We start from the raw sequence: 19216 nt of genomic DNA on the forward strand, positions 1-19216 counted from the left end.
CTTTGTGTTTAGTGCTAATTAGGAGATGTTGGCATGCTAACGCACTAAACTGAGATGATAAATATAGTAGGGCTGTCAATGGATTAAAATATTTATCGCATGATTATCCATGTTAATTGTGATTAATGTCACGTTTTTTAATCTGTTCAAAATGTACCTTAAAGGGAGATTTGTCAAGTATTTAATTCTCTTATCAACATGGGAGTGTATGGGACAAATGTATGTATTTATTATTGGAAATATTGTCCAGAAACCCTCACAGGTACTGCATTTATCATAAAAAATATGCTCAAATCATAACATGGCAAACTTAAGCCCAACAGACAACAACAGCTGTCAGTGTGTCAGTGTGCTGACTTGACTAGTAAGACATGCTTGGTAGGTTTTCTAGTTTCATAAGACGCCCTTTATCTCCACTCTAGCTTTTCTTTTTGAGCCTTTTACAACCTCTGAAATATGCGTTAAAGAAATAGTGGCATTAAAACTAATTTGCGTTAGCGTGTTATTATCGTGTTAACTTTGACAGCCCTAGAATATAGAAACTATTACATGCTAAACATCAGCATGTCAGCGTTGTCATTGTGGTTATGTCAGCATGCTGATGTTAAGCTCCACTGTGTCTAAGTTTACTTACACATTTACGTTGCCAAAGCATGTCTGAGTCTCCTTGATAAAAATATATAAATTCTCCATGTCGCTGTCTCTCAGTGCCTCGACAACCGACCTGTCCGGCGGGTTTGACTCTGGCGGCGGCTACCTGAGGAAGAGTCCGGACCAGTACAGCTCTAGGGGCAGCATGGAGAGCCTGGACCCTCCTCAGTCCTCCCAGCTTCACTCCGGAGCTCAGCACCACCACACCCACAGCGGACCCCACCCAGCCTACTCCTCCTGTCACCAGCTGTCCTCTGCCAGGTTCATACAGACAAACAAATACTCAATATAGTATATAAATGTTATAATGTGTGCAACAATAAACTGTTCATAGCGTACTAATGTAATCAGAATGTAATTGTTATCGTCTCTTATCAGCTATGATACAATATAGAACTTATAAACTAATTATTTCATAATACACAAACTAATGATGAAAAAACATAAACTATAGCATTATGTGTGTCATGATCTCAAATGAAATCTCATGTTCCAGATCCTCCAACAGCATCGACCACCTCCACAGCAAACGAGACTCTGCCTACTCGTCCTTCTCCACCAGCTCCAGCATCCCAGAGTACCTCGCCTCCAACCCCTCCTTCAGCCCGGAGCGCTCCTACTCGCTGGAGACCGTCCCTCAGAGAGAAGGAGGAAGTGGAGAGATGCAGCAGGCCGACATATGTTACGTCCGCACGGTTTACGACAACCAACAGGGTCTGCCTCAAGAGCACGAGCTGAGCTCCACCTCCGCCGCGTTGCTACGCAACAGCGATTCCAGAGGAGGAGGGGGAGGGTCGAGGCCGGGGCTAAACCGAGAACTGCAAGGTGAACCATCTGCTTCAGGGATGGTTTTCGGGTAATGTAACTTTTGACATGATGACGTCATTGTTTTTCTTTGTACTATTGGTTCCAGGTTCGGTGGGTGGGGTCTGTTACCGTGGCAGCAGCAGTGGCAGCAGCAGCAGTAGCGGCAGCAGCAGTGGCGGTGGCGTACCGGCGTCAAACAGACACAGTGTGGGTCCAATATGGGGCCCGGCAGCCAGCCGCAGTTCCTATGAGAGCCTGAAGGGGGGGCCGGGGGCGCCGGCTCCACCGAGGCGCAGCGACAGCTACGCAGCCATCAGGAACCACGAGAGACCAAACTCCTGGTCCAGTCTCGAGCACGCCCGGTCACTGCGGTGAGTAGGGTCTCTCAAATCAGAGTGAATATTGATTGATGGAGGGGCCTGTGGCTCAGAGGTAGAAACGGGTTGTCCACTAATCGGATGATCGGCGGTTTGATCACCGTGACTACATCCACTTTTTATATACAGTACAGTCTATGGTAACAATACGATATGATAGGATGATATGATGTGACACAATATGCTATGATACAAAACAATATACTATAATATGATACGATACATCACGCAAATCACAATACCATACAATACTACGATACCATCCACTTTGATCCAGAGCAACACAATACACCACAGTATTGCACAGTAAGGTACAACATAATAGGAAACTGTACGGTATAAATTGATACCATGTGACAAAGACATCTAGAACAAAACAATGCTTGTTTAAATTGTTGTTGTGAAATATGACGTACTTGTTTAAAATGAAATATCACTTAAACCAATCAAATGTCTAATGTATTTTACTCAGGTCTCTGCAGAAAGGTTCCTGGCATCACTCCAGTGGCCCGGTGGCCTCAAGTGCAGGTAAATCATATTTATATTGTATCTCCATGATTCTTCTCATTTTAAGGATCCAAAATTCTGCTTCATCAAGTAAAGGTGTAGAGATAGAGGAAAGCTCTGCTATCATCATCCTCTGCACTACTCTTACAAACACTGCCATCATTTCTGTGGTTCCAGCTAAAGGCTCGTACAGCGCTGAGGGTCAGCTCCACACAGTTATAGAGAAGAGTCCAGAGAGCAGCCCCACAACGAAGCCCCGGCAGGGCGGAGGCTTTCCTCAGCCCCCTTCCCCTACCGGACCCTTCTCTGGACCTGCGGGCCTCATCCCCCAGTCGTCTGGACGACTCATTCTGCCCACCGGTGTGTACCCCGTCCCCCAGCTTGAGCCCCACTACGCACAGATGCCCAGCGCCAGCCACGTGCCGGGCTCCTCGGGAGTCTACCCCGCCCTGGCCAAGGAGAACAGCCGACAGCAGCAGCAGCAGCAGCAGCAGCAGCAGCAGCAGCAGCAGCAGCAGGGCGTCGGAGGGAGAGAGGAAGCAGCAACAGAGAGGCGGAGGGATGGAAGGATGTCAGCTACAGAAAACGGATACCAAAACAACATTTCTTCTTCACTACACCCCTTTTCCTCTTCGTCAACATCTGCCTCTACACAGCTCAGGACTCCAGCACACGAGGCAGACAGGTGATTTCATGCTGATATTTCAACCAACAGCTGTATTTTGAGTGCCACCAAAGTTTGGCTAAATGCACAACATCATGCTTTCACGTCCCAGATGCAAAGTCGGTTTTCCTACACTATGACACCGCTGATGTTGCGTATCTTATTATGGCGTTACTCTCATATTGGCCCTTAATGCTAACTCAGTCCTCTACTTTTATCAGGCCTCAACAGGAAGAGTCTAACTCTGAACTCTCCAGACTGCACTTGAAAACTGCCGGAGAGGGATCAGAGGACCAGACAGGGGCCCAAAGGCCCCCAAACCACCAAGAACCTCACGGTCAGAGCTTCCAAGGGCCCCATATTCATACAAACCAGAAACCCAATAGCCAAGTGTTCCAGGAACAGAACCAGGATTTACACGTTTCCCACACTGCTGGGCTCAGGAATCCATCCTCACAAGAGTGGAGGGACCCCTGCATACCTGTCCAGTCCAGGAGAGACGGGCGCAGGTACAGTATGGAGGGATGTGTGGATTAACATGTTGAAATCATTTCTGATTATGACTTCACAGCATTTTTTGAGATTTCTGATTCTGTCTCTGTCACTTTGTGAACCTCCTTTGAGATGCAATCAGCAGCTCCACCAAAACATCAGCAATAATTGTGAATGAATGAGTTAACGTGACTTCATGGCATAATAAAGCAGCTGCTGACCTGGCAGTCCAGGGCCTGATATTAAGCTTTTTCAGCAAGTTCAATTTTCTCCTCCTCCCTCCCTTCAGATCATTGGACCAGAGCAGCGTTCATTCAGAGCCAGCGGCATCCTCCAGGCTCTCCCAGGGACAAGTGCCTCCTACCCACTTACCCGTTCACCCTCAGCCTCAGGCTTCACACCCCTCCGCCTCCCAGCCTCCTCACCGTCATCTCAGTGACTCAGCAGCTGTGCAGTACCAGCAGTGGGACAACAGAGAGCGGGAGAAAGAAAGGGAACACCCACTGACCCGTCTGGAGATCGCCCTTGCCGAGGTGCAGCGATGCACTAGCCCCAGCAACAGTGTCGCCAGTAGCCATGACAACAGTTGCTTTAGTGAGGGCAACCAGGGACCTGTCCGCAGCCTCTCGGTCCTGGAGAAGGTCAGTCGTTTCGAGCGTCGGGAACGCACCGGAAGGCCGCACAGTCAGAGCATCATCACCGCACCAGACAACGCCACCCATGTGAGGATAACTCAAACCAAACATTGTTTGGTACTGTGTGCAATATTTTATGGATATTTTAACTTACCAGACAAGATTTGTGTCATCCCAAACTTACCTCCTGAATTTGCTGCTTCACTGCTTTGTGTTTTCCGATTTTGAATCAGATGACCGAGAAAGGCCACAGCACCCCGTGTGGAACGGAGGACCTCAGAAACATGCTGAAGAGAAGCACCAGCAGGGCCAGCGCCCACAGGACCATGAGCTACAGGGGAGGCGAGCACATGAAAAACAGGTAGAAGGGTTGTGGGTAATTGATGAAACTATATACAAATATTCATATTGGCTTCAGATTTACTGGACTTCACTCCCTGTCAAAAAGCAGCTAAATATCTGTGTTGTGTTCAGGACCCATACAGATCCCAGTTTAGCCCTCCAGAGGAGTCGAAGCACCTACCACCTGGATGAATCCAGGGAGGGAGACAGCAGGAAAGACTTCCCCCGGACACAGGACATCCAAGAGATGCTGGGCTCCATGCAGGACACGTCCTTCAACAGGTCAGAGTCCTTCCACAAGTCAGAGTCTTCCAACAGGTCAGTGTCCCGAGTCTCTCTGAGCCACACTGACGATGTAATCTTGTCTCTTTTCAGATCTTACAGGGACTCTTTGAAAGACGCCCAGTCTAAGGTCCTGCGGTCCACCTCCTTCAGACGGAGAGACCTCAACTCTTCAATCAGCTCTCAGCCTCCCGCAGCCCCTCCTACCTTCTCCTCCTCCTCCTCCTCCTCCTCCAGCAGCCACCAGCCTCCACCTGTCTCCGCCAAGCACCAGTCCCCGGAGAAAAAAGGCCCAAAAACCATGCCCAAACCACAGGGCGTCGTCATCACGCCACAGACGCCACCACCGGTCACTTCCCTTCACACCCCAAAGGAGAGGCACGTGGTCAGCCCCGAGACTCGAGGCGCGAGCCCCCCAGCCCTCCCCAGTGTCCCGCCGGTTGGACCTCCTTCTGTGATGCGGATCTGCGGCCGCAGGCGTCTGACAGTGGACCAGAAGAAGCGATCGTACTCGGAGCCAGAGAACATGAACGAGGTCGGGATATCGGATGCAGAGACTACTGCTCTCTTCAGGCGTGGAGGAGGTAAATATACTTTAGAAAATGCAGATATAAAAACAGCTGTGGCCAAAACATATAAAGATGACAGACTTTGTATACAAAAGTCAGTACACCACTGGAAGCTGCTCCCAAAATAGATTGGCTTGACAGGAATGTCAGTGTTGTGATCGTTGGGTATCTGGCAAATCAGAAACATCTAGAGTCTGTATGTGGCTGAGCGTGGGCATTGACCCTGATCTCCCTGTCTGTCAGAGACCAGCGTGAAAGACCGGCGGAAGATGTTCGAGCTCGTGGCAAGTCGCGTCGGGGGCGGGTCCCTGCAGAACGCCACGTCGAGGCCCGACTTGCGGCAGCTTCAGCACGACGCTCTGGCTGATTACATGGAGAGGAAGAGAAGCGTGAAAAGAGGAGGACAGAGGGGCGGACCGAGGCCCAGTAGTGCTTATCTACAGCCTGAGAACAGCAATTATGCAGGTGGGTGGAGGGATGAGTGATGGTTTGATGAGTGGATGAAGGATAAATGGAAGGTAAAGCAAATATTTAATTGATAGAGTGAAACAGATATATTAATCACGTCCTTTTTTTGTTCTTCCCTCTTTCTCCCCTCTCTCCAGTCTCCTCCTGTCACTCTGACACCTTCAGCGTCTCCTCCGCCTCCAGCCTGCTCTCCCTCCAGGACTCTGGCCGAGATCGAAGCTTCTCCTCCGGAGATAGCCGTCTGTGCTCCACGCTCCCTCCTGAAGACGACCTGCGGAGCCTCCAGTCCAACCTCTACTACCCGGGCAGGGTGACCATTCCCAGGGCTCCGTCACACCCACCTCCTAGGTAACCAAAACCAGACACCGGCTGCATCTAACACTGATTTTTAGCCATAGCAGTTGGTCGGTCCACCACTTCGGTCCAGACCAAAATATCTTATCAACATCGATAGCCATGACATTTTGTAAAGACATTCATTGTCCCCAGAGGATGAAACCTAATGACTCACCAGCAGTGACATCACTTTTGTGGTTTTGAGTGAAATGTCTTGACAACTATTGGATGGATTGTTATGGAATTTCAGAAATTCATGTATTCATTTACATTTTAATATGAAGTTATTAATTTAATAACTCCTTCCTGTTTTCTACTCCCAGTGCTCCTTCTGGCTCTCTTCCTGAGCCCAAGGCCCAAATCCTCCAGGGTATCACCCATGAAGCAGGGCTCAGCAGACAGAGTCAGTCCTCCAGCAGAGACCTGGGCCTGGACCCCCAGCAGCTGGCCACAGAGCCTCAACCCAACCTGGGATTGAGCACGCAGTTTAACGGGGCTCTGCAGAGGGCCGGGTCAACTCGAAGCTCCGGGAGGTCGGCTTCTGCTGAGGATCTCCTGGGGAGATCCGAGGAGAGACCGATGACTCCTCACCACTACCGCTCCCGCTCCACCCCCATAGTAGAGAGACTGAACCAGGTAACAGTTCACTCCTACCAGCAGCTCACATTTCAGTTGATATTGTTGTAGCCCAAAATCACTGAATTTACTGTGGATTTTCTGAAATGTTTTGTTTCATTCATTTGTGTCTTTTTTTTATTTAACTTTTTTGTAATTTTGTTGCAAGGTGCAAGCTAGTAGGAGTGCAAGTTTTTCCTTTGCCAAAGTGTAGTGTAAGTTTGGAGCGTTATTTTGCCTCCTTCTTGACAGGCTAGTATGACATGGTTGGTACCAATGGATTCATTAGGTTTTCTAGTTTCATATGATGCCAGTATCTTCACTCTAGCTTTAAAATTGATAACCATTAATTGCAAGGTTAAAGAAATTAAAATTTATTTAAAATGACATTTTGCCATTAAGGGACGTTTGGCCCTGAGTCACACAGGAAATACCCAGAGACCTCAGAGTTTCCTGTGAGGTGCCAGAGAGCCGGAGAGACGGTGGCTGGGCGCTGTCCGATGTGGATGATAGCAAAGATAACACACACACATACATCCTTCATACACAGAATCTGCAGAGCTCTTAAAGGAATGCAGTAAAGGATGAATTTGTCTCTTATCTCCGTCAGTGATCAGAGCAGGCGGTGTCACATAAACATCATTACACTTCAGTCAGACAAACAGACACTCTGTCCTCTTACTTTAAACACTGAAGGGTCCAACAGTCCTGCTTTTCACAGCGTTGATGTTTTTAAGTTAAGCAGCTGACAAAGAAGCGCAAGTTTGTAACATTGTTTAGCCTCTTTCTCGACAAGCTAGTATGACATGGTTTGTACCGATGGATTCCTTAGGTTTTTAGTTTCATAGGATGCCAGTATCTTCTCTCTAGTTTTAACACTGCGCCTGCTACAACCTAAAAACCGCAAGTTGCGTTTATGCATTAAATTAGTGGCATTAAAACAAATTTGTGTTAACGCGTTATTATCGCAGACCTAGTCACAATATAATAAGATAAGATCAAACTTTACTGATCCCCAGCTGGGAGATTCACAATGATATGGATGATAAATCATATGGAATATGATACAACATAAGGAGAGGATAAACAAAAGTAGTGAAATCCTCTTATACTTTGTCTGTGTGTGTTTCAGGACTTCGCTCCAGGTGACGTCAGGATGTATGGGGTCTTCCTCTCTGAACCTGGACGCCGCGCTCTGGCCGAGGACAGGTATGTGACGTCTCCTTTTAGACCATGTGATCGTGTGACCAAACAGCTGATGGTTCAAATCCCAGAGCAGCTTTTTTTTTCCCTCATGGGTTCCCACAGTCACCGACACTGAAAACCTCTCCAGCTGAACAGGCATCATCTTTTTCTCACAGATGTTCTCTCTGTGTGGTGATTCGTTTGTGTCAATCTGTTTACAAAATGAAACGCAAATAAGTTGAGTTTGAGCAGAATGTCAGACGGTTGGCTGTTTGTTTCCTGCTGAAAAACTAAAAGATCCTGGGAATTCACGTCTTTTCTGTGCTGATATTTTAGCTCTCTTCCATAATAGGCTGTTAAAAGTCAGCCAGAGTGTGTGTGTGTGCTTTAGGCACTTTGCTATTTTAAAACCAACCGTGGCCTTATGAGTCCATGTGCCCGGCTGCTGGCACCACGAAGTAAGGAATGAAGACAAGGAATGAGAGGGAAAGAACAGAGGAGGTGAAACAGGAGGAAAAAAGAGAAGAGAAGGAAGAAGGAGGTAAAAATAGGTCAGTAAACGAGGTGAGGAAAGGAAATGAAGGAAGAAGATGAGGGATGGAGAGAGTGAGAAAGGAGGTGAGAGGGAAGGAGAAGAGGGAGGAGGTGAAAAGAGGGGAGAACAACATGTGGGGGGGAAAGAAGAGATGGGATGTAGAAGGTGAAACAACAGAGGGAAAAGGAGGGAAAGAAGGGAAGCAGGTAAAAAAAAAGAGAGAGTCTGAAATTGAATTCAAGGCAGCTTCACAACAGACTTTCTGAAAGCCCCTGGGGACGAAGAAGGGAGTATCTCTTAGTATGAAAAGAAGAGGAGAGGGGGAGGAGGGAGGAAGGTAGGAAAGGAGTTAAGGGATCAGATGCAGGAAAGAAAGAAGGAGTGAAAGAGTTCAATGGAAGGCAAAGGGAGGAGTGAGGGAGAGGAGTGAAGAAGAGGAGTGAACTGAGGAATTTCAGGAAGCAGAGAAAACTCCCTGGCATAGAGACAGAAAAATAAACAAAATACCAACTGGAGTCCGCGGGGATTTATTCACTTAAAACTCTTAAATATGTTTGCTCTCAAAATGTGAAGGTCAGAGGTCACTTCAGGAATTCTCTCTGTGTGTGTGTGTGTTTACACAGATCTGCCTGGTGTCTGAATATAACCAGGAACATGAATGCACCACTTCTGGTTATACTGAGCACTGACCTTTTAACAATCAGCCCCATAAGATCAGCAATTTGAATGATCGCTGTGAGGAATTACAGAACATTTAGGAAGGCCCATAACACTGTGTTTTAACCACAAACTACACTTCTTTATATTTCTGTTGTTAATTTCCTAAATCATCCATCAGATTTTGACTTTTTTTTCTTTGATTGTATAATATTGCTTGATGTTTTGTCTTAACTTATACAGTAACCCCACTAAGTACATGCTGAAAAGTGACCATATAATAGTTAAACTCTGACACAGCCACGACTTAAACTGAACATTGTCTGTTGACGTGTTCTTTCCTTTCGTTAATTCTTTCTTTATCTGTCTCTCAGATCTGCAGAAGTCCAGCTATCAGGCGGCCACGTGTCTCCTCAACACTCCCGAGACAGTCTGAACACCGTCCAGCCTGCAGGACCTTCGCAAGGTGAGCAAAATTAAAAAAAAAAGTTATCAAACTTTTGACCTCCTCTCAACTCCTTGAAAGAAAGCATGTGCAGACTATAGTTCACTTCAACCTACAGAATATATTTTCTTATCTGGCTTTTTCATGTGATTAATCATCAGCTGGGGATGAAAGGAGTAGCCAGTTAAGGACGAAAATTAGAAAGAAAGAAATGCACCCTAATGTATTTGCTTACAGGAATGTGTTGCTAAAAGAAAAGTGACTCCTCTCTGACCCTTCCTTGTGTTGTGATCGTAGACCCAGGCTCCTTCCACACTCCTGTCACTCGTCGGGAGCGACAGAGGAACACCGACCGGCTACGAGCCACCAGCACCTCCACCTTGGCGGCCTCTGTTGGCCTGCCTTGCCCCCTCTCCCCACCTGGGACTCAGGACAGAGTCAGTGCTGAGTGGCATGCTAGCGAGAGGCTGAGCAAGGCCAACCTGGATGCCATCACCTTCCCAGACATTGCGCCACCCAGCACAGATGATGAAGATGGCGGTGACACTACTGGCTACAATGAAACCCCGTTGACGGACAGACAGACGAGACACAGTTTGAGTGACGCCAGCATATTAGAAGACTCTGCAAAGGACACGTACAGAGAGAGAGCCTACAGTTTAGAGATGATAGGAGGGTATTCTGCAGAACGAGTTTCGCCGGTGACGCCGACACCCCTGCCCCAATTCCAGCTTTCATCCCCACCAAACACGGAGGACAGCGGGGGCATCAGATCATCTCCTCCGCCATCCTCCCATCCGTCCATTCCCCGGCACCTGTCCTCTCTGCGGATCTCGGAGTCCAACCTCTTCAGCTCCTTTGACCAGCAACAGCAACCACTAGAATCCTCTACAGGCCTATCGCTGGAGAATTATGACGAGGTCTTCCTCCGAACTCCTGACTCTCCGTCACCTCCTCCACCAATTAGAGAGACAAGCATCTTGGAGGATTTCCCTCCTCCTCCTCCTGATCTCCCTCCCCCTCCCCCTCCAGTCGATTTGGAGCAGGAAGCTGGACACCAGACTGTGGGAAGGTTTGTTGTGGAACATTTTCATATTTAAACCTGAATTGAAATCATTATGGACATTTTTTTAATGTTTCTACTGGCTCTTTTCTCTTTTTACATTTTTCTGTTCTCCTCTCTGTATTCATTTCTAGCACGGAGTTTTTAAACAACTCCATCATTCCCACCAGGACGTTGTCCCCCTCCTCCTACATCTTCCCTTCGCCTGTGCCCATCCTCCTTTCTTCCATGAAGACGCAGTCCTCCACCATCACACCCATCATCATATCCACCGCAAGCGAGGACAACCTAGGTCTTGAGTACCAACCCCTAGCCAAGAGGGAGAAGACATCCGAAGAGCTGCGAGTGGAGGCGCTGGCCCGGCAGCTGGTGGGTACCTGGAGTCAGCAGTTCATTTGAGTAAAGGCTGCTGTTCCTAGTTCTGACTCTACCTTTGTCTTCATACATACTGTAGTTCAATCCCTGTCGTAGTACCTAGTTCTGACTCTACCTTTCTCGCCACACCTAGTTATGACTCTACCTTTGTCGTATACCTAGTTCTGACTCTACCTTTATCAGTGTATTTAGTTCCAACTATACCTCTGTTGTCGTGATTAGATCTGACTCCACCTTTGTTGTCGTACATAGTTTGATTCTTCCTTTTTCATTGTAATCAGGTGTTGCAGGACAGCTCTCTGGCGCCCCTCCTGGACACGTGGGGGGGTAGATCCACTGTAGAGCTCATGGAGGAGATCTTTTCAAACAGCAAATCGGTTGGTAAATCACCGTGGCATCGCAGGGGCAGTAGCCGATTGGATGACAGGTAATTCTGTCATTTCTTTTCTCTTTGACTAGTCTTAAACAATTTCAGCGATATTTTAAATAGACTAAGACACTGAGTTTTAGCATCAACAAAACACTTATTCTTTTTTGTGAATATTTAAATTTATTTCCATGCAAACATAATCATAATAGAATGAATTCAACAGCCTTTTCAATGAAATACTCTTTGCGCTCCTGGTTTAACCGTGCTGGTTTGTTTGTGATGTAGATGTACCCTTCACCTAGTTAGTAAGAACAACAGCTGGATTGTGAATTTCAAACAAGAAGTGAATTATAAAACTGGACATCACAGATTGATGATGTAGTTTAACGTTGGAGGAGGATCACATTGAATTTCCTTTAAAGTCCTTTATGTAACACACGGATAAAGACCTTCGTGTTGAGTGTGTTTATGACCAAAATTGCGGAAAGAGACTTTAACGGGGACTTCCTGTAAACCAACATTTGTCATTCTTGTTGTGTTTGTGTTTCATCTCCTATCTGCCGCTGACACGGACGAGGAACATCGCTAATCTCTGCTGTCTCTGCACGTTATGGCCTTTAAAGTCAGCGACATCTTGAATGTGTTTTGGTTTATTGGTGAACATGATGTTCAGTGTAGGAATGTTTCCTTGTTGAAACAAAGGCAAACAATCATCAATTTAGAGGCATCATTTCCCTGTTATACATGGTTAGTCAAGTGAACTGCAGGAAGGTAGTGTTTGTGCCTTGACCTTTGACCTCGGTAAAACATATTCTGCAGCTACACTCCAATGTTTTTGCGAGTTTTTCCAAAGTTCAAAAGTTGAAACAAATGTTACTGTTGCCATTTCTGACAATGAGTGCCTGCTCATTGTATTTCCAGAAACTTTAAATCAGTTACATATATTTTTGGTTCAGGTTCATGGAGATGATGAAGCAAGTTTTGTGGGTTTGTTGCCAGGTTATGACAGCAGGTACATCAGGTTCAACCTTGGTTCTAGCTGGATAGCCAGCTGGTTGTGTAGGAAGATGACATCCCCATTCTTAATCCCGCCTACTAAGCTCTAATTGGTCTATTACTTCTCAAACCGGGGGAACGGTGGTCAATGAACAGACCTCCAGATGTATGTTGAGCTGCTGCCGGAGGTCTGAAACCAAGCTACAGTGATGGTGTAACATTGAGGTTAAAATATGATTTCCTGTTGACTGAGTGTTGGTGTTGTCAGCCAGGACAGGAGAGACCAGACAAACCTGATCAACGTTTCTCAACAGCAGAGTGTGGAGAGAGTGAGGTTGGACCACAGTGACTGTTTCATTAAACTTCACTACACAGAGGATCATAGAAGAACTGTGGATTAATACAAAACAATACTGGTCTTAGCCGTAAGACACTCTGCTTAAAGGCTTTCAATGTCTTTGTGATTAAAAGGCTGAAGTCTTCTTACCATAGATGAGTTTGTTTTTACTCTGGTTTCCACTCGGATGGCCTCCTGCAGGTTAAACAGCTGAACAACGCTGACTCCTAGTGGCTTATTTCTATAGTGGTCCTAGGGCTGGGCAATATGATGATACATATCATCAAAATGATATCTATCGTATATATTTTTCTATATCATTTCTATCGTGATATAGGCTAGGACTATATTTATTTCTTTTTGCTCTATAATTTCGCTTAAAGCTGTAACGTTCATTTTGCATTCAAGTTCTTAAAATGAGAAAATACTCAGTACTTAGCCTGCTTTTTTTTGGTGTTTTTCAAGTATTTAATTCACACAGGAGTAGACAAAAATAGGCTTTACTGTGTAGTTATTTCATGTAGACTATTTATTTATTGAATTACCAGAAACCATTGTGATACATATCATTATCGAGATATGAAAAGTACTTTTTAAGTCATATCGCCCAACCCTAAATGGTCCTTTTATTCCTTTTCTGGGTGTTTCTTTTTCTCATTTTGCTTGGTTTCTGTGTTCCTTTTCTATTCATTTGTTTGTATGTTCATTTCTATATTTTCCTTTTTCTGTTTTTATCGTGTTAGTCGTCTTGCTCTTTAAATCTTTATTTTTCTTTTCTGTTGTTTCCTATCTTGTTTCGTCTTTGCTTTTGCTCTATTTACAGATTTTTACAGAATTTCTCCTCTTGGCCATCAACAGCAGCAGTGTATCAGTCAAAAAAGATTCGAAAAAGATTAAAAAAATAAATAAAATTTGAAATCTAGGTTTTTAAATATTGTTGTTACCTCTCTAGGATCCAAGATGGCGTCTGTGATCCTGCTCAGAGCATGGCAACGGATGGAGGGACGGAGACGGATCTGGATGAGGATGAGGATGAGAAAGACCTCAACACCAGGAAGGTAAAAACTGATTTCTTTTTTATGTCTTTAGTTATATTAATATTATTATTATTTACTTGAACTTTTCTTTGTTAAATATAAATCAATAAAGCATCCCAGCAGTAACGCAGGTGAAACACCTGGCTATTCTTGTGTTTTACCAGGTGGAGCTGTGTGAGGCTCTGAGGTGCAGCGTGGCGGCTCTGCGGCAGGAGAAGGAGGCGCTGTGTGAGGAGCACAGACGTCACCAGGAGCTGGGTACCAGCATTGAAACACTGGTGCAGGAACGCCTCAAACCCAACGAGAGGGACAAGTACAGCATCTTCATCGGTACGACATCTGTAAAAAAATATATATATTTTATTAATATTCAGTGACTACAGCTGCCATGGTTCTTTGGTACCTGCAGTGTGTCAGAAACTGAGATGTTGACCCGGTTGTGTTTTGCAGGAGATCTGGAGAGGATCGTGAACCTGCTGCTGTCTCTGTGCAGCCGGCTGTCGAGGATCGACAGATCTCTGCTCGCTCTGGAGAGAGGGGAGCTGACGCAGGAGGACGCAGCGGACGAGAGGGTGAGACGAGACAGGACCTACCTGTCTGCACACGACTCATATTATCTGGGTTTAAAGAGGACCTATTATGCTTATTTTCAAATGTATACTTGTATTTTGGGTTTCTTCTAGAACATGTTTACATGCTTTAATGTTCAAAAAACACTTTACTTTTCTCATACCAGCTGTACTGCAACACCTCTTTTCACCCTCAGAGGTCTGTTTTCATTGGTCAGCTGGCCCTCTGATATGATTGGTCAACCAAACCACCCCTTTGGACTCCGCTCCAGCTCCTCTCTAACTAGCTTTGTTTAATGTTGTGCCAAACTACTTGCTAGGCAGTTATCATGCAGATGTGTCACTTGGTGACATCACCACGTTACAGAATAAAAGGCGTGACTTCAATCAAGGCATTTCAGGCAGTTCAGGAGCAGTATTTCTGTGTGGGAAAGTAAATCGGATTTTGTGCTTTGTAACTTTGCAGACCTTTTACATGCTCAAAAAGAACACATTAAAGGAAATGGAAAAAAGCACAAAAGCATAACAGTTCCTTTTTAAGTTCTCCGGTTACTTTAACAACTTCAGGTCGTTTGTGTTTTTGATCCCATGCAAATCTGCTATGTCTGTAAAATATGAAGTATTCTTCTAGGTAGTATAACCATTCACGAAAAAGTCTCCCAGTCAGCGTTCACTAAATACAGAGGTCTTAGTTCAGTCCTGTATATTACTCCCATGATATTAACGAGAGCTCTGAGAGCATAATGGAGGTTCATCTAGATAAAAACATTTAAAAAAGAGTGTAAAATGATTCCGATCATGACTCACCTGGATTGAAGTGCTGCACCCAACAGCCACAAAGTGGAGCTAAAGTAACATGCATCTGTTTATCCAGTGACACAGTATTATGGGAATAAACATTTAAACCAGGGATGTCCATTGGAGAAAAACAGGAGAGGTGTCAAGAATAAAGAATGAAGTTCAGGCTATGAAATTTGGATGGCAGCGATGGGACAGATTGTCGTGGTAACTATTTGCTAATGTTAACGGCACCAGACAACCTAAAGATAGCAGTTGTTAGTGTCGCTATTAATGACAGTGACTGTCAGACTGAATGAAGTTGTCTAGTGTTGAGGTACAGTTTTATTGTAGTTGCTTTATGATCAGAATGACTTTTATGTGAGGATGTACTGTAGTTAACCTGAATGATGGACTTTGGCTGAGACGAGTCATCCATGTTTGTTTGCTTTACTTCAGTATCACTTATTGGCAGATATATCTGAGCTTTTCAGAGCAGGAATAACAGCTGCAGCCAAGCTAACCTCCACCTTGCTATTCGTACATCCTGGAGAGCAACGTGTTAAGTTTGTCTTTAGGGTGGCACCAGAGGAAAGGTCATGCTGAACTAAAATACTCTGTCGAACATGACTCTGCGTTCCTCAGTCGCAGCTCCACTCTGTCAGTGTTAGCTGGTTTGTCTGCGATGAGTGACACATTGCTTATTTGTCCTGATCCAGGAACGTCATGCTCCGAATCCTGGATCTGATTTGTGACATTTCAGTCAGAAAGTGGCTCATAAAATTTATTTGGGGAACACTCTTGAAAATAAAAAACTCACCAGATGGTAGCCAATTTTCTGATGTTATAACTAACAATAAATAAATATAATAAATACTTTACAAGAACATTGGCACCGGACAAAAACAGCTACTCGCACACTATGTTCCTGAAAATAATAATGTACACGTACATCTGGCCCTTCTTCTTCTTCTTCTATTGAGTTTTATGGTGGTTGGCTTCCATACTGTAAGTGCTGCACTGTCCCTTGCCCCATGTATTCTGGCGTCACCATGGCATGTATGAAAAGGCGCAAGACGGAAATGTTCCTGAATGTAGTGCACGTGTGAATAGTGAAAATCTCTTGTGGTCCCTCAAAGGTTATCCCAGCAATTTACCGGGAACTTTGTATGAAAGAGGATATTTAACATGCCAACATTAAGCATTTTAGTGTTGTCCAAGAACATTTGGATTTTGACATGAACAGCTTAAAGTATTAAGATTGAGTTAAAGCTGATAAATATTTTGTCGTCTCGTCCCCGTTCAGGACTCCCTCCATCACAAGCGCTCTCTGCTCCTCGGTCAAACTGAAGACGCCCGGGAGCTGAAGGAGAACCTGGACCGGCGGCAGCGGGTGGTCCACGCCATCCTGTCCGGCTACCTCACCGAACCGCAGCTCCAGGACTACCGCCGCTTCGTCGGCACCAAGCCCTCCCTTCTGATTCGCCAGCGGCACGTCGACGACCTCATACGGCAGGGAGAGGAGCAGCTGACGCGATTGGCCGAGAGCCTGCCGCAGGAGGTGGCGGAGGCAAACAGTTGGTCGAGAGGGATGACGATGTCGAGCCCCGCCCACTACTCTTCTCCTTTTCCACCGCTGCTTCCACCCTCTGTGATTCCAGGCCCCGTCCACTTAGTCAGGTCTACCACTGTGACATCACTGTGATGTCACGGACAGGCCGCTATTATGAGTGGCAACAGTGAAAGGATGGGAAATGAAGAAGAGACATTTGGCTCCCTAAAAAAACTCACTCCGAGCTTGATGATGCTCTATTGAAGGAGCTTTACATGAAGGCAGAGAAACAGGCTCTGTTCACACTGAAACAGCTATGCAGACTTCACACAATGTGCCTCGCTCTATTCACACGTGACTGTACGTTACACCTCTGTTCAGCAACCAGCGCTGAGTGGACTAAACCGACCGCTGCCAACATTTCTGATGATGCTCTGCTCTGACGGATGATTTCTACGGGGCATCGGGTGTTTTCAGGTTCATCGTCAAATACTTCAAAGGACAATTCCACTGTTATGGGTCATTTCCTGCAGTTTTACAGCTCTTATTATGTTCGAAATACTTAATATTTTTGCTTTCAATATCTAAATATTCTAAATATACCCCTCAGTAAAGACGAGAGCGACGAGTTAACCCTCTGAGACCCACCGTTTTGGTCTTTTTTTAGGGGCGTACAGGTTTTTTTTAGGGGGAGATAGCAGGTCAGCAGTAGATGTCACATAGAAGTGGTGTACATCATCTGAAAGCTGGGAACCTGAAGATTAATTTGAGATGCAGCTCAGCACTGTGTGTCAAGCTGTTCTAAACTGGGAAAGTGTATCAGGGTTTAGAACAACTCCAAAGGAGTTTAATAAAAACTGACGATAATGCTGGCGCAGACAGCAGCCTGAATTAAAAGTAAAAAGATCAAAATAATATATATTTTAAAAGTCAACGGAAAGTCCCGATCACTGTGGAATTGTCCTTTAACAACTCTGACGGTGCTTTCAGGAACCTCAGACGTTCCTCCAAGGACTCTTCTAATCACGAGACAGAGTGAGCAGGTGTTTTATCTCCCAAAGACAAAATACTATCATCTTTAGTGTCATCTTGTCAAACTTTTTCCACAAGACCAGGTTTCGCACATGTACAGTCAACGTACAAAAATACATCAACACCAAAATTGGATTTTTTATTTTACCGCTATACAGAAAGAGTCCGAACTCTGAGAGACTGAGATCCTGAAGGAGGAACTGCTTCGATCACTGTCACATGATACTGTAACACTACTACTGTCACTGCTGTCTGTACGTCTGCAGCTTGGAGCACTTTTTACTGTAGCAGCTCGACTACTGTTTGCTGCAGAATTTACACTGAATGATAAACACAGTTGTGCCTCTTTAAAAGTCGATGTGATGAAACATTTGATGTAAAGAAAAAAAAGTTTAGATTCCAAAGACTTTCACAGGATGAATTGTTTGCAGACGTCAACTTGGTTTCATTTTGGATTTGAGGAATTTTTAATCGGTCAAATATTTAGTCAAGAATAATACAAATGCCACAATTTAATATACCAAAAGATATTTAATTTATTATGATGTGAAACACAGAAAAGAAGCATCAATTAAACAATCATTGAAATTGATGATAATTGTCCTGCCAATCACCTAATTCATTAAACTGACTAGTTGTGTCATCATGGTTAAATGCCTCGCTCTTCCCAGGAACAAGCTGTCACACAAACAGCTGCGGAAACCTACCAAACATGAAGGATAAAATTATGTTTTTCTCTCTTTTTCGTTTATTTCAATGGTCCTCTTTGTGGATATCTGTGAAATAAAAGTCCAGTTCTGATCAGGTGTAAAAAGCATCAGTCTACAGAATCAATAGTTATTGTTTAGTTGTTTATCAGCAGCAGCGGTGTGTTGAATCTAAAATACAGAGAGGGTTTTCACATATTTGAAGTACTGATCAGTTCTTTACCTGTTTTCTATTCTACACCAACACGTTTAATTTTACTGTTTTTAGTTTTTAGAGCACCTTTTAAATATTCTCAGTTTGTCATATTCTCTAAACAGCACAGCGCGCACACACAGGCTGCCGTGTGTCGTCATCAATAAGCCAGATTCTACTGTTGATTATCGTTTGTTCTTGTTATTTTCAGAGGCACAACAGAATATCTCAGACATTTTTATCTTTGAATGAAATTCAATGTTCGCTTTATGAAAGGACAATTAAATAACAGCTCCGTGGTTTTTGCAAAATAAATGTATTTTGTAAATTACTTTGTGTCGTCTTCAAGTTGTACCACACACGCATACACTTAAATATGTCTACTGTGACACCATACATGGGATAAAACAAGCAATTGTCGGGCCATTATAAGGCTGTTATTGTGGTCCATTCTCCTGTGGAAGCTATATTTCCTTGCCAAACCAAAATAATATTTAGCCAGTATGAATGTCTACAGGGATAGACTTACAATATTGCAGTGTTAGGGATGATTCACAAGAAAACCTGCTAAAACATTATCAAAAATTATTAAGCAAAATCAGAAAAATAAATAAATATATAAATATAAATAAATATAAACA

At 44.7% G+C, this 19216-nt stretch overlaps 1 protein-coding gene across 6 annotated transcripts in view; it reads left to right on the forward strand.

Annotated features, from left to right (window-relative positions):
• Nucleotides 1–18904, forward strand: part of shroom3 (shroom family member 3) — a 53174-nt gene extending 34270 nt beyond the window's left edge. For 5 of the 6 annotated variants that reach the window (XM_074618775.1, XM_074618777.1, XM_074618778.1 and 2 more), the window contains 22 exons: nucleotides 709–912; nucleotides 1148–1476; nucleotides 1565–1829; nucleotides 2308–2363; nucleotides 2520–3027; nucleotides 3228–3515; nucleotides 3788–4220; nucleotides 4367–4494; nucleotides 4608–4757; nucleotides 4851–5341; nucleotides 5570–5791; nucleotides 5932–6142; nucleotides 6454–6766; nucleotides 7878–7954; nucleotides 9497–9588; nucleotides 9865–10639; nucleotides 10765–10999; nucleotides 11287–11432; nucleotides 13661–13766; nucleotides 13910–14075; nucleotides 14196–14317; nucleotides 16398–18904. In XM_074618775.1, coding sequence (XP_074474876.1) covers nucleotides 709–912; nucleotides 1148–1476; nucleotides 1565–1829; nucleotides 2308–2363; nucleotides 2520–3027; nucleotides 3228–3515; nucleotides 3788–4220; nucleotides 4367–4494; nucleotides 4608–4757; nucleotides 4851–5341; nucleotides 5570–5791; nucleotides 5932–6142; nucleotides 6454–6766; nucleotides 7878–7954; nucleotides 9497–9588; nucleotides 9865–10639; nucleotides 10765–10999; nucleotides 11287–11432; nucleotides 13661–13766; nucleotides 13910–14075; nucleotides 14196–14317; nucleotides 16398–16796 — 5716 coding nt within the window. In that variant the 3' untranslated portion in view covers nucleotides 16797–18904. The remainder of the gene's footprint in view (nucleotides 1–708; nucleotides 913–1147; nucleotides 1477–1564; nucleotides 1830–2307; nucleotides 2364–2519; nucleotides 3028–3227; nucleotides 3516–3787; nucleotides 4221–4366; nucleotides 4495–4607; nucleotides 4758–4850; nucleotides 5342–5569; nucleotides 5792–5931; nucleotides 6143–6453; nucleotides 6767–7877; nucleotides 7955–9496; nucleotides 9589–9864; nucleotides 10640–10764; nucleotides 11000–11286; nucleotides 11433–13660; nucleotides 13767–13909; nucleotides 14076–14195; nucleotides 14318–16397) is intronic. The other variant, XM_074618776.1, reaches the window with a different exon arrangement.
• Nucleotides 18905–19216: the final 312 nt, after the last annotated feature.

This window comes from Sebastes fasciatus, chromosome 19 (genome assembly GCF_043250625.1).
Source record: "Sebastes fasciatus isolate fSebFas1 chromosome 19, fSebFas1.pri, whole genome shotgun sequence".
NCBI classification, from domain to species: domain Eukaryota; kingdom Metazoa; phylum Chordata; class Actinopteri; order Perciformes; family Sebastidae; genus Sebastes; species Sebastes fasciatus.